This window comes from Lissotriton helveticus, chromosome 10, assembly GCF_964261635.1.
Source record: "Lissotriton helveticus chromosome 10, aLisHel1.1, whole genome shotgun sequence".
Lineage (NCBI taxonomy): Eukaryota > Metazoa > Chordata > Amphibia > Caudata > Salamandridae > Lissotriton > Lissotriton helveticus.
In genome coordinates, this window is record NC_136071.1 from 1,211,175,326 (window position 1) to 1,211,190,115 (window position 14,790).

The 14,790-nt window shown below is 44.7% G+C and overlaps 1 protein-coding gene across 1 annotated transcript in view; it reads left to right on the plus strand.

Moving 5' to 3' along the window:
• LOC144784217 (vomeronasal type-2 receptor 26-like) overlaps nucleotides 1-14,790 on the plus strand; it is a 252,587-nt gene that overhangs the window by 26,723 nt on the left and 211,074 nt on the right. Inside the window, exon 2 of the mRNA XM_078662871.1 lies at nucleotides 13,202-14,029. Coding sequence (XP_078518997.1) covers nucleotides 13,202-14,029 — 828 coding nt within the window. The remainder of the gene's footprint in view (nucleotides 1-13,201; nucleotides 14,030-14,790) is intronic.

Below are 14,790 nucleotides of genomic sequence, written 5' to 3' on the forward strand. Positions count from 1 at the left end.
CTTGATAATTCATATCCTAAGAACAGGACTGTTAGATGGGCAATTCTAGATTTTTTAAAGTTGAATTTGTAACCCTCTGCTGCGAACCCAAGTATTATGGTGTTCACTCTCTTCAAGTGAGTATCCAAGTCATCATCTGTTAGGTATATGTCATCGACATAAGATAATGCTTCGTCATCATATGTTTGTAGTAATTCTGTTACTCTCGCTGAGAATACTCCTGGGCTGTTCTTGAACCCTTGGGGTAACCGACAGAATTGTTTTTGAGCATCATTTATTGAGAACGCGGACAAATATCTGCTCTCTGGTGCTATATTTTGACAAAAGAATCCATTAGAGATGTCTAATGTTGTTTTGTATTTTTTGCGCACTATGTTATTCATTAGCGCTGCACTATGCGAGTTTTGCACTGCAAAAGTTTTGCAACATGAGTTAAGGTGTCTGTAATCCAAAACTAGATGATATGAATTGTCTGGTTTGGAGACAGGAAACAAAGGGTTGTTCATTTGTGAGGTGCAAGTTTCAATCACCCCCTGGTATTCTAGTTGATCTAGGATTTCTTTTACCTGTTTTTTAGCTTCTTGCTTAATTGGGTACTGTCTTTGTGCAGTAGGTTGTGATTTTAACTGGATTTTGTGAGGAGGAGAGTCCTCATCCCATCCTACGTGATTTTTATATAAAGCAGGAGCTTGAGCTACTGCCCACTTTCTAGCAAGTGTGTATTTTTTATGAATTGGGATATGATTTGAGAAGGCAGGCATAAATATTTCTTCGCCATGAGGGCAGTCCCTGACAAACTCTGGTGGCCAGTCTTTTTCAGCTAGAAGGATATCATAGCCCTTGGAGAGATTATCCCAAAATAGTCCCCTTATTTTTCTAGTCTTATCCCCTTCTATACGTAAAGTTATTTCATATATTTTGTGAGGTTTGCTAACTCTGGTGTCTGCAGTTTCCACTTGAAGGTATTCATTCGTGTCCACCTTCTCCAGATGATTCATAAGGACTTTGCGAGCTATGCTCACTTCTGCTGCGCTGTCTAGCATTGTCTGAGCCCATTCTCCGTTTTTCAGTTGTGTCCTCAGTATTCTCGGCATTGTTAACTACTTTAATACTGGCTACCTTCTTTTTTGGAAATTGTAATTTCTTATTTGGATGAGCAGGTTCCTTGTCTTTGGACTTGACGTGCCCTTCCCTGGGTTCCGATCGTCCTCTTCTTTCCGATTTCTGCGAGGAAGTCTGAAAAGATTGAGAGGGACGTGTATCAAAATCTTGATATCTATCCGGTTTCTTTATATTATCCCTATTTCTAAGGTTGTATTTTTTCACAGAGGGCTCACTTTGGGGAGACTTGGGTCCTTGGTCCGGAGATCTTTCTCTCCGCCGAGGAGACCTTCCTCTGGACTGGAATCTCTTTTCTTTTGGATTGGATTGTTTGTTTCCATCCCAGTTCTTCTTTTGACTGTTTAGATGATTTTTAATAAATATTTTTTCAGGACTTTCAATCAGTTGGAGTATTACTGGTATTCCACCTAAACTATCTCTACCTAGTTCCTCATAGGATTTTTCTATAATTCTGGCAATTACAGCTGGTTGGTCTGCTATATCTGTTTCTTTTAACCTTTGGCGGATCGCCACGTTTGCTGCTTCTCCCTTTATATTGGCTAGTAATATAGCCGAGACCTGCTTGAAGTCTTTCAGTAATTTCATACCAAGAGTTAAAGCGGGTCCTGGACCGTATTTGTCTTGAATTTGTTTTAGCACATCTGGTATTACCGAGATGGATGGAACACCATGCGTTTTTGTGTAGATGGAAGCAAAGACTGTACCCCAAGTGTCACAGTCCTCCACGTGTGGTGCGATTCCCATTGGAAGACAGATAGTCAGAATCCTGTGTTTTTCTAACGGGGTGGTGTCTGGAAACACCGCCTCTATTTGGGTGATTTTTTGTGCTAACCAGAATGGTATTTGTTCCCTTTTAGCTGGTACTTTACCTAGGCAGGACTGTATGTTCTGTGGTGTAATTTTATTTGTGTTCCCCTGATGAGGGGTCAGCTGTGGAATTTTAATTGCTGGTTGGATTGTTGAAGTCCGCATTACATATTGGACTAATTGTCTATGTACTTTTATTAATTGTTTTAGTTGTATTAGAAGATCTGCTGCAGACATTCTTTCGATGTCTGGATGTGGTGTGTATCCGGCTAGGACCGGCCACGTTGCTCCTGGTCTACCTAATGGACCGAGCCTGGTGATGTGATTGTTGTGTTTTAGGGCGCCATTAATATTCGTGGGCCTCTATTACGAATATGACTGTGCCACCTCTAGGTGTCAGGTGTCTAGGTGTCAGTCCATTTTCTATAAGTTTTAAAGTTATAGATTTTCTTATGTTGACCGGGATGAGTATTAAATCCGGGTCTGCTTCTTGCATAGTATTATCAGCTGCTACGAGTTCAGCTGCTACTCTAGCTATCTCTCTTTCTTCTTCAGTGTCTGACATTCTACTGTCAGGAAGGTTATTTTGTTTGTTTGCAGATCAGGTTTCTTATGGAAACAAAGATTAGATGCACAATATTTTGGAACAGTGTATCCTTCAACGTTGACTAAACCAAGAACCATACATAGGAGTTTCCTCCTGCGAGGTTTGGCAGATATGACCTTTCACCCACTCCAGACGTCTTTGGAGTATTATGGGAAAAAAGGGGTCTGAGTGAAAAAGCACGACTGAGTTACTCTAATGTCTTGCGTTAGTTTTATCGCCTTTCCAAACGTTTGGGCGCCATGTAGTGTAGTTCCTATTATCCCAATAGGCTCTGCGCATTGGAATAATACCTTCAATAGTATAGGCCTAGACCAGACGTTAACTAGGTCTTCTATTGTCGATATTAGACTTAAAGTTTTGGGTTTGCCAGCTAGCTCAGAGTTCACTAGAAACTTTCTCGAATAGGCAAGGAGGAGTTGAACCTCCCTGGATAGACAAGAAGGGATTTAGTTTCTGACAACCATAGAACATGACAACTTTGCTCTCCCCTAATCAAGAGTGTATCTCTAGAGTCGTGTGAAAACAAAAGACAACTTATTTTACTCAGTCAGTACGTGCATTCTTAGTCTCACCAGATTGTAGAGAAAAGGAAGAGACGGGCGTGTTCAATAAAAGATGTTATTTATTGATCAGTCTCTTTTCTCATACAAGAGAAATGGATCGATATTATCGCAATACTTATGGTTAAGTAAAGTGAATACAATAAAAGCAGAAGTATAAAATAATACTGTAAAAACATTTATATGGTTTCTAAGCCATAAGGTGGTTTAAAATGGATAAAATAGATACATACACATATACATTTAACTAATCGTACTCAACTGGTGTTTCTAACTACGCCTACCCCGGTGTACCTGACCTAAGCCTAATACGTGGGCGGGAATAGAAAGTAGCAGTTTAAGTTAAGTTTGTTTTGCCAAGTGACTGACTCAAGAATTCTCTGCAAGGGGTTATTCAGTTCTGTACCTGGAATCTAGGATGAATGAGGGATGGTATCTCTCGTCTCTGGTCTCGATATTCCAGGCTGCCTGCGAGGGCTACCCGGAAGCGCCGGAGCTGGATTTCTCGGCAGGAGAAAGCAGCGTCTCGTTCTCAGCGCGTCAGGAAGGCGGGGCTGCGCCAGCGGGGTCTGCTCTGCTCTGGGCTTCGGCAAGTCTGGCTGCTCCGATCTCGTCACCACCGCGTGTGTTTGCTTAAGGCAATACCGGTAATATTTATACCTGTAAGGTGCCGAGATTGACGTAAGGATGGACATAGATACGTCAATAAGGATGTCATACGACTTGGTCGTTAGCACATTCTTTTGCTGAAGTTCTCGATGAAATCAAAACAATGGCCGCAGGGTTTTTCCCAGGTTGTCATAGGTTTGATTTGTTTTGAGAACTCTGTATGCCTTATCAGGGGCTGGAGGAATATCGCTTGTCTAATTAGATGGCAAGCGTTATGACCTAATCAGATAACACGTTCCTGTGCAGTAGTGTGGCTTAATCAGATAACGGTTTCTGCATCATGGGATGGCTGCTAGTTAACTTGTTAACCAGAACAGGGTCAGGAATAGGGGGATCGATACAGAACCTATAAGAATACATCACACACCATTTGGGGAATTCCCTATGGGGGGGCGGAGGCAAGCTAGATACACAATCCCAGTCAATAGTCAGTTTGACATTTTCAACCCTTTAGTTGAAAATGATTGACTGACCTCTCTGATCCCACGGGATAGTGGAAGATTGGAGAATGTAGTTATGACATGGGGTGACCTGCCAGAAGTACACCCTAATATTAATGGGGATGATTCAAGTATTAGTAACTCTAGGGAGACAATAGGGGCCCAAATTGCTAAATCTATTACTGGTAGCACGTACATAGAGCCTGAATATATCCTTCATGCACACACCATAGCGTTAGCTGTAGATTATCAGAGTACTGACAGTGTTTTAATCCAAGAGTCACAAGATAATAATTCTTACATTGGACAAGCAGCTGTATCCTGTCCTAAATATGTCCACGGAGGAGAGAATTGTTCATACAACCGACGGTGTAGTGGACCTTTCTGAGGGTGTTTCTGTTGGGGGAAACAGGTCAAATGATAGTTTAACTCTATTATCCTGGAACCTAGCTGAGATACACTCGAAACTCCACAACCCCGATTGGTTTATCGCTTTAGGAAATATTGATATTTGTGCTTTTCATGAAACGTGGGCCGTAGACAAGGTGAATGTTAATGGCTATACCTCATATTGTGTGGATGCCCTTCCACCCAAAACGCCAGGTAGGGGGAGTGTCGGCCTGTTAATTTTGGTAAAAAACCAAGCAACTCTTAATAGATTCACTTGATATTATGGGCATTCAGCTTACCTTTCTGTCTGGGTTTAGTTCTGACCGTGCTAAATGTTTATGCAAGGTCAGAACCTTTCCACAGTGAGTCCATGGTAGTTTCCCTATTAGATGCTCTAGTAGAGAGTTTTCAAGCGAACTCCAAAATTATAGTTGCTGGGGATTTTAACACTGCATTTGAGCCCTCTGCTCTACTGAGTGCTTCTCTTGAAGAGAAGGACAAGATATGGGGCCTTCCTAATGTGGTTGCTGGAAAAATGGCAAATGCTACTCAAACATTTCATTACAGATTGCTTCCCTAACTGCTGATAGGAACCTGAGGGCTTGTAATGGAAGAACTCAATCGGACATAGGACAGAAGGCTACTTTCAAGAGGGGTACCTACTCAAGCATAATAGATTATATTTTTGTTGATGTCAGAATATCACCATTACTAGGATCTGATCATTGAACCAAGGACAGATAGTGACCATAATTCCTTGCTTTTAAAATTAAAGGACAAGGTCTTGGATAGGGATGCCCATCGCCATATTTCTAAATCAATAGAGCCAAGCCCAACCAATAATCACAAGAAGAGTCACATGGCCAAAAGTTCAAGCTGACCAGGGGCCTCAAAGGTAGAATCTACGAGTTCTTAGTTGCCTCTCTAACTAACTTGTGAAGCCACACGTATAGTATTGACTTAATTGCTGCCCTGTATGTTATCTTATCATATAAAGAACTTTTCAAGGCCCTACAAACAGTTTTTTTTAACACAGAGTCGTGCTGGAAGACCCGCCAAGGCAAGGGACTGCAACTGGTTTAACAACAACTGTAAGAAAGCCAAAAAGGCATTACAAAAATCAGTTAGGGAGTGTTCTAGATTGGATATAACTTCTACCCATAACACCTATAGCGTAGCACTCAGCAAAGCAAAGCGCGAACATGCTGATACAAATTGGAACAATCTGGTCTTTGCAGCCCATGCCAGAGATAGCCGCATGTTTTGGCTTATTGTATCTAAGGGCAATGCGAAAAACCCTACCCTTAATAATCATCATATTCAACAGGAAGTTTGGGTGGAAAAATTTTTGTGTTTATATTCTGACGATTTGGCTACTATGGACTCACACATTAATCAGGCTGCCCCAATCATAGCTAACTCTGTTTTTAACAAGATCATAAATAATAATACTCCTCCGCTAGTTTTTAGCCTAGAGGATACTATGTCTACAATAACCCTGGGCGAAGCACTACGCTCCGCTCGCGGAGTTTGCGAAGTTTTTGCAACTTCGCACTACGCGAGCGGCACGTAGCACAGTGCGAACATGCGTAGTGCAGCGTAGCGTAGTGCAGCGCTCATTTTTTGCTTGTTCGCGGTCCTGAACGTCATGTTCGCGACCGCGAGCAAGCAAAATTACATCCTGGCGAGATTCTCAACGCGAGGTGGTCAGGTTTCTCATTGTGAGTGGTTGCGCACGCTCGCGATCGCTCTCAATGAGAAACCACCAGTTCGCGTTGAGAAAGCTGCCGCTCGAGTAATAATCTCCTCGAGCAGCAGAAAACTACAGCTCGCACTGTGCAAGATGCCGTTTTCAATGCTTGCACAGTGCCGGATGCTTGTTCGCACTGTGCAATCATTGAAAACGCATCTTGCACAGTGCGAACATGCTACTACGCAGCTCGTTTAGTGCTACGTGAAGTTCGCGTAGTGCGAAGTGCACTTCGCGTAGCTTCGCGTAGCGCTACTCCGCGAACTACGCCCACCCTTAGTCTACAAACAATAAATTAAAAGCAAGCAAAGCCCCAGGACCCGATCTGATACCTGGGGATTTGTACAAATCAGAACCAACAATATGGGAACCATACATAAACCTTTTGTCTAACTGTATACTGGCTGGTGGGGACATTCTAGAAACTTGGAGGGGGCAGAGGTATTAACTATATTCAAAAAGGGCGATCCTGCTATCCCCTCCAATTATAGACCTATTAGTCTAATCGGAAATCTCCAGAAGATTTTTGCCAGGCAAGTTTTAGATAAACTCCAAGACTGAATGGATGTTAACATGGTATTGTCCCCTGCTCAAGTGGGCTTCTGTGCAAAAATTAGCACGTGCGACCAAGCCCTCAGGTTTTCCCTGCTGACTTGGAAGTACGTGCTACTCAGGAAACAGCGACTCTATGTGGCATTTGTAGACTTGTGTGCCGCATTTGATTTGGTTCCGCGTAATCTGTTGTGAAAGACCATGCTCGATCAAGGAGCCCCGGAAAACTTGGTGTCTATGATTGCTAGATTGCACAAGGATAATTATGCCCAGATTAGGTGGGGGAAAAATGGGGAACTGACAGAGAGGATTCTGATTCAACATGGAGTGCGTCAAGGGTGTGTTCTCGCCCCAACACTGTTTTCCCTGTACATTAATGATGTGGTTAGTTATTTAATGGGCTGTAAGAATGATGCCCCTTTGAACCACACAAAAGTCCCCATCTTGCTCTTTGCTGGCGACTCTTTATTGACATTTACAACTCCCATGGGTCTGCAGGCACTACTGGATACATTTCTGTACTTTTTCATAGAGAGGTAACTGGAGCTGAATACCTCCAAAACTAAATTTATGGTGCTCGGTAATGTATGGGGCGGTATACGAGAGGTTAAGATTCTACAAGAACCATCGGAGCGGGTAAAATGTTTGGATTATTTAGGCATAGGTTTTAATGAGATGTTTGGTTGGGATTATCAGTTGAGGAAGAGCTCTCTAATACTATGTCAAAGATCTAAATCAGTATTAAGTTTTTTAAAAAAAATCATATACCCAGCTTCTCTCACCAGCCCTTGAAATTTATCATGCAAAAGCCCAAAGTGGTACACCTTTATGGAGCAGAAATTTGGGGATTTATCTCTGTGAATAAACTAATGGTTTGCGAAAATAATTTTGCAAGGGCTCTCATCTCGCTACCTGTTACTGCACCTCTCACCCCACTTTTTTATGATCTTGGGATAAAAAGAATAGGTGACCTAGCATCCCTGAGACCACTAACATATTGGCTGCGCCTATGGACCACCCCGCAATTAACAGATTATCGTAATTCATTGCGGGAAGTCCTAGTGCACAAGAGGGCACTACAACTACCCTGGTTCAGACATATCGCCGAGTGGTGCAAATTATTGAACCTGATGGTCTTGTGGGAGCACCCAGAAAGGGCCACCAAACGTGATGTTTTTACCCTCAAGGCCACATACTGGAGTGTAGTTGGGTAAAATTATACTAATAACCAAAGAAGTGACTGTTAACATCTACATTTTTTAATATCAAATCTAGCTCTCTGTTTGAACCCTTTATTGACCTGATTTCACCCCCCAGGCTTGCCGCGAAGTCAATGATACTGAAGAACACATGCTGTTTTTTGCACTTAGTACCAGTAGCTGCACAGGAGATAGATTCGACCTTTATGCCTAAATCTGGGTGCTAGGCGGCACCTGACTGTGTTTAGGATTTTAAAAGCAGATACCTCAGGGCCAATACTTTTTGTCCTTAGTCGCTTTTTATTTTCCTTCTGGCTGATTCGCCAAATATTTTTCTAGCATAGCAATGAAGTCATGTTTTTAATGTTTCCCTCCACATGCTGTATATGTATCTCAAAATATCAAGTTGGTACATATGATATAGTACCCTAAATGTCTAGTGGTTGCATAGCATACCGTTTATCTTGACTAGGTCGAATGAATTTATGTATCTTCATAGTTCAAGTTCAAGTTCAAGTATTTGTATAGCGCACTACTCACCCCGAGGGTCTCAAGGCGCTTGGGAAGGGGTTCCTTATTTGTCGAATAGCCAGGTTTTAAGTTCTTTTCTGACGGAGATGTGGTTTTGAGTAAGGCGGAGGTGAGTGGGGAGTGAGTTCCAGGTCTTGGCAGCCAGGAAGGAGAAGGATCTGCCACCCATGGTGGATTTTCGAATGCGCGGGACTGCGGCAAGGGCTTGATTGGACGATCTTAGTTGGCGAGTGGGTTTGTAGAAGGACAGTCGAGTGTTGAGGCATTCGGGTCCTTGAATGTAGAGAGCCTTGTGTGCGTGGGTGAGGAGACGGAATGTAATTCTTTTGTTGACGGGAAGCCAGTGAAGGTCTTTTAGGTGTCCGGTGATGTGATCTTGGCGAGGGATGTCCAATATGAGTGTCGCTGATGCGTTTTGGATGCGTTGTAGTTTTTTCTGTACTTTTGCTGTGATTCCGGCGTATAGTGTGTTACCATAATCCAGTCGACTCGTGACCAGTGCGTGGGTGACAGTCTTTCTCGTCCCAAGGGGGATCCAGCGGAAAATCTTTTTGAGAATACGTAGTACGTTGAAGCATGAGGATGAGACTGCGTTGACTTGTCTGGACATCGAGAGAGAGGAGTCTAGGATGAAGCCAAGGTTACGTGCATGGTCTGTGGGTGTGGGTGCTGTGCCCAGAGCGGGAGGCCACCAAGAGTCGTCCCAGGCAGAGGGGGAAGATCCTAGGATGAGCACCTCCGTTTTGTCTGAGTTGAGTTTTAGGCGGCTATGTTTCATCCATTCGGCTACTTCTTTCATGCCTTTGTGAAGATTGGTTTTGGCGGTGTTAGGGTCTTTGGTGAAGGAAATGATTAATTGGGTGTCGTCGGCGTAAGAGATGATGTTGAGGTTGTGTTGGCGCGCGATGGATGCGAGTGGGCTCATGTAAACATTGAAGAGGGTGGGACTGAGTGATGATCCTTGTGGTACACCACAGATGACTTCAGTGGCCTTTGAGTTGAATGGGGGGAGTCGGACTCTCTGAGTTCTCCCAGCTAGGAACGAGGTGATCCAGTCCAAGGCTTTTCCTTGTATGCCGATGTTGCTGAGGCGTTGTACGAGGGTGCTGTGGCAGACTGTGTCGAAAGCGTCGGAGAGGTCGAGTAGAATGAGGGCCGCTGTTTCTCCGTTATCCAGTATTGTTCGGATGTCATCTGTTGCTGCAATGAGGGCGGTTTCGGTGCTGTGTTTGGCTCGAAATCCGGATTGAGAGGGATCAAGGGAGTTGTTGGATTCAAGGAAGGCGGCGAGCTGTCTGTTGATGGCTTTTTCAATGACTTTGGCCGGGAATGGGAGGAGGGATATGGGTCGGTAGTTTTTAAGTTCAGAGGGGTCTGCTGTGGGTTTCTTCAAAAGGGCGCTAAGTTCGGCGTGTTTCCAGCTTTCTGGGAAGGTGGCAGAGTTGAACCAGCAGTTGATGACATCACGGAGGTGGGGTGCGATGAAGGAGTCAGCTTTGTTGAAGATGTGGTCGGGGCAGGGGTCGGTAGGGGAGCCAGAGTGGATTGAGTTCATTAGGCGGATGGTGTCTTTGGTGGTGATTGGGTTCCAGGCGCTAAGGGTGTTAGTTGGCGGGGTGGGATCTGAGGGTGGTGGGGAGGGTTGATCGCTGGGAGTATTCTCGAAGCTGTTGTGGATGTTGGCAATTTTGTTGTGGAAGAAGGAGGATAGCTCATCGCAGAGGTCTTGGGAGGGAGTGATGTCGTTGGATGCTGCGGTGGGGTTGGTGAATTCTTTGACGATGTTGAAAAGTTCCTTGCTGTTGTGAGTGTTGTTGTCGAGACAATCCTTGAGTGCTGATTTCTTGGCGGATCTAATCAGTTGGTGGTGTTTGCGGGTGGCTGCATTGAGGGTGGCCATGTTGTTGGTGGTAGGGTTTTTTTCTCCATGTTTTCTCCAGGGTGCGGCATAGCTTCTTGGAATTTTTAAGGTCATCATTGAACCAGGGAGCCTTTTTGCTGGCTGATTTGATCTGGTGCTTTTTTAGGGGTGCTAATTCGTCAGCACTGTGGGTGATCCATTGCTTGAGATTGGTGGCCGCTTGATTTGGGTCCAGTGAGAGGGTGGGTGGGTTTTGGTTGAGTGATGTGAGGAGTTGGTCGGAGGTGATTTTGTTCCAGTTTCTCCGAGGAATAGGTTGTGGGCGGTTGTGGGTCAGGGTAGTTTTGTAGCTGAAGTGGACGCAGCTGTGGTCCGTCCAGTGGAGAGCTGTGGTGCGATCGAAGGAGATGTGCTTGCTGGAGGTGAAGATAGGGTTGAGCGTATGTCCGGCTACATGGGTGGGGGTGTCAACAAGTTGTTTAAGTCCGAGAATGGCCAGGTTATCCAGAAGGGTGGAGGTGTTGCTGTCGTGTTTGTTTTCAAGGTGGTAGTTGTGGTCTCCTAAAAGAATGTAGTTTTCGGAGGCGAGGGCATGTGGGCAGACGAAGTCCGTGATGTCATCGATGAATTGAGTGCGGGAACCTGGAGGCCTGTAAATGAGGGTGCCTCTAAGTGTGGTCCTGGGGTCGGTGTGGATCTGAAAATGGAGATGTTCGGCGGTTGCAAGATTATCGTCGGAGATGGTCGAGATTTTGATGGTGTTTCTATGGATGATGGCGATGCCTCCTCCTGTTTGATTGGTGCGGTCTTTTCGGATGATCTTGTAAGCGTCCGGTATGGCTATGGCGATGTCTGGTGCTGATGATGTGTTCATCCAAGTTTCTGTGAGGAAGGCAATGTCCGGTGACGCAGTGTCGAGTAGGTCCCAGAGTTCAGTAGCGTGTCTGTGGACCTAGCGGGTGTTAAGCAGGATGCACTTCAGGCGGTTGGAGTTTGAGCTGTGAATGGAGGAGGTGGATTTGGTGAGGGTCCTGAAGCAGTTGAACTTGCAGGAGAGACAGGCGAATGGGCCGTGGGTGCGTCCTGGGGTGGCTTCACAGCATTGTGGTGTGCGTTCGGGGTTGAGGGCGAGGAGGGTGGCGGCATCATATGTTAGTCAAGTGGGTTGGGTGCGGCGGGGGCCAGGGGGACAGGCGCTGGGCGCGGGCCAGGCGCGGACGGGCGTAGACGGGCTTACCTTTGGCGCACCTTCGGCGCGATTGCTGCGCGTAAAAGCATCTGACATAAGTGGATCGTAGAGGGGGAGGGGCGAGGGAGGAGCAGCTGGGAGGCGGGAGCGGGGCGGAGATCAGGTCAGGGAGGCACAAACAACAACAAGAAGAAGACACAAAATGGCAGTCAGCCCAAAAGCGAAATCGGGTTGGGGCACCCTATGAGCATCAAAACGCGATCTCTAAGTCAGTGGAACCGGCACAAGGCACAATGAGGCACAAAAATCCAATACACAGGCAGCACAATTATTCAGAGCGTTGCAGCGCGCTTTGGCAGACTAGCGCCGTGATATTATGCTAATGAGCGCTCGTGAAATCGGCAGAGCAGCGCAAAACAATAGAGCAATTAATTAAGGCATTCTGACTCGATCTGGCACAACGAGCAATGCAATATTAGTCAATGCAGGCAAAAATCTGGCAGGCTGTGGGCGCTACGATACCAAACAGTCTCGCAGGGCAGGGAGTAGCGTGGAGCAGCGACCGCATCCGATGGAATCAGGACGGTCATACGTTTGTTTTTGATTTGCGATGTTATTTGTACCTATGCTTGTAATGGTTTAATACTATTTTAATCACATATTTATGTATGTTTTTATCTTTGTACACTTTGATGGTATTTTGTACAAATGACAGAATAAAGGTATATATGATGATGAGGTTGCCCAGTTGCTAATGCCTCGCTTCAGCCAAATGTGAAAAAGCACGATTAAGCAACAGTGCAACGGTCTATCCGCAGCTGGTTATTCTAAGTAGCAACTGATTTTTCAATAAAAGTGGACTTTTACTGGCTCGTAATTTCCAAGTGCAGATTTCTAGTGCAGAGTGCAAGATTTCCCACAATTCACTTAGCAGAGAGTTTTAAGGTTGTATCATTAACACAAATAAAAACAGTATACAGCACAATAAAAATTTTTTTTAAAAGGAAACATGATGTGGATTAGTTTCTGCAAGGCACCCACAGCCCGTCTCCCATTAAATAGGGTGGGACATGCATTGTGCAAAATAAACTAGAACTCCTACCGTCTAGTGGGAGTGCTTCTGGAGGGGGTAAAATCTCATAGGTTGAGTGTATATGGATAAAAGCAAAGGGCTTGAACATATTTGATTCATTTCACTGTGAAGAGGTAGTGGACATTTGGTTCTGGAAAGAGAAAGCCCTTTGGAACTGAAGGGATGTGTTACAGTTACACAAACTGCAGCACTTCTGTGAAAAACACCTTGAAACACCCATCGCTATAAAAAGTGTTCAATGGCTCATGTCTATATCTTCCTCAGGTCATCTATGGTGCCATGGATCCAGTCTTCAATGACAGGTATCAGTTCCCATTCTTGTACAGCTCTGTCCTGAATGAGAGCTATGAGGCATGGGCCATCGGCCACTGATGCTCTTTAGTGGAGGGTGGTGCAATATGTCTAATAGCTCATGTCTATGTCTTCCTCAGGTCAGCTATGGTGCCATGGATCCAATATTCAGTGACAGGCATCGCTTCCCATCTTTTTACCGCACTGTACCCAATGAAATGCACGAGGCACGCGCCATCTCCCGGTTGCTCAAGCACTTTGGATGGACCTGGGTTGGAATCCTGACATCAGATGATGAGAGCGGCAAGAGGGCCGGTGAGGAGCTGGAGAGAGAGATCAGCAGGAGTGGAGGCTGTGTGGCCTACTTACTAAGAGTCCGCAAACCACCTCACGCCAGGAAGACAGAGATGGAACAGATTGTAAAAACAATCAGTGTTTCTTCTGTCAATGTGGTGATAGTTCACTGTTCATTAGCTTACATGTTATCAGGCCTCCTAGATCACTTGCAAGGTCTGCCTACTAAAGTTTGGATCACTTCAGCAGTCACATCACATCTGAAAGATCCCCTAGATACCTCTAGAATGAATATGTTCAATGGTGCACTGGAATTTTCCATTCCTAAGGGACAGATTCCTGGACTGACAGATTTCCTGTACAGTGTGAACCCTTTACATTTCTCAGACAATTTCATGGTTGTGTGGTATTGGGTGCTAACATTCCATTGTAATCCTTATTTATTGGATAGGACTGTTGTCTATGACCCCGACTTCCCTCGTTGTAAAGGGAACGAGACAATGAGAGATGTGGACCTCTCTATTTATGATGCTTACAATTTCTACATTACTTACAGTGTTTACACTGCGGTCTACGCCGTGGCTCACGCCTTACACAACATGATCTCATCCAAGGCCGACTCAGGACATACGTCACAGAGTGAAAGTCTAGAGAAGGACTTCCAACCATGGCAGGTAGGAGAGTCACTTTCTAATTCTAAATATATATGTCAATCAAATGTAATATGATGCACATAGCGCACATTTAATTCCATTCCCCAAGAGATAAACTAATTTTCATAATTAGGCTTTTTCTACAGTATTGTTTGTCATTATGAAGTCACTTCTGAGCTCTTGTCCCAACTAATCAGGATATTCATCAAGCATTTGATGCAAACTAGTGCAAAGGCTTTACTTGGGATTACTGTCCAGTGCAATCCTGCATTTGTGTTTGAAAATAATCCTAAAGTAAAGAATGATAGTGCTTTGAGTTACTTTGCCCTACTTTGTTTGAATGGGGCAGCCCACCAATCCATGGCTTTTGTTGCAAATCACTTTTTTTTCAGTAGGGTGAACAAAACTTTTTACCAAAAATGTATGCCTGACCAAAGCAGGAATAAAGTTTAAGGAAGCATTTCTTTTCTCAGACCTCTTTCAGCTTTGCATGTGTGCTGAACTGTACAAATAGAAACTTCAAAAAGTGTTCAACCTGGCAAAAGCACAGTATTTTTTTACAGGAAGAGTCTCCTTCCAATAAACACTATACTTAACATTAAGCACACACCCTCTGTCAGGGTTCCACCATAAGAAACACACCTTTTACAATGTGCGACTGTAATTCTCCTCAGTCAAAGTAAGGGACGCTTGCCAGAAGACCTGGTTTGGAGCCACCTATTGCAGATCTCTCGGAGCACTCTGCGGGTGGTCAGGAAAGATTGTGGAGGTTGCCAGGCTAG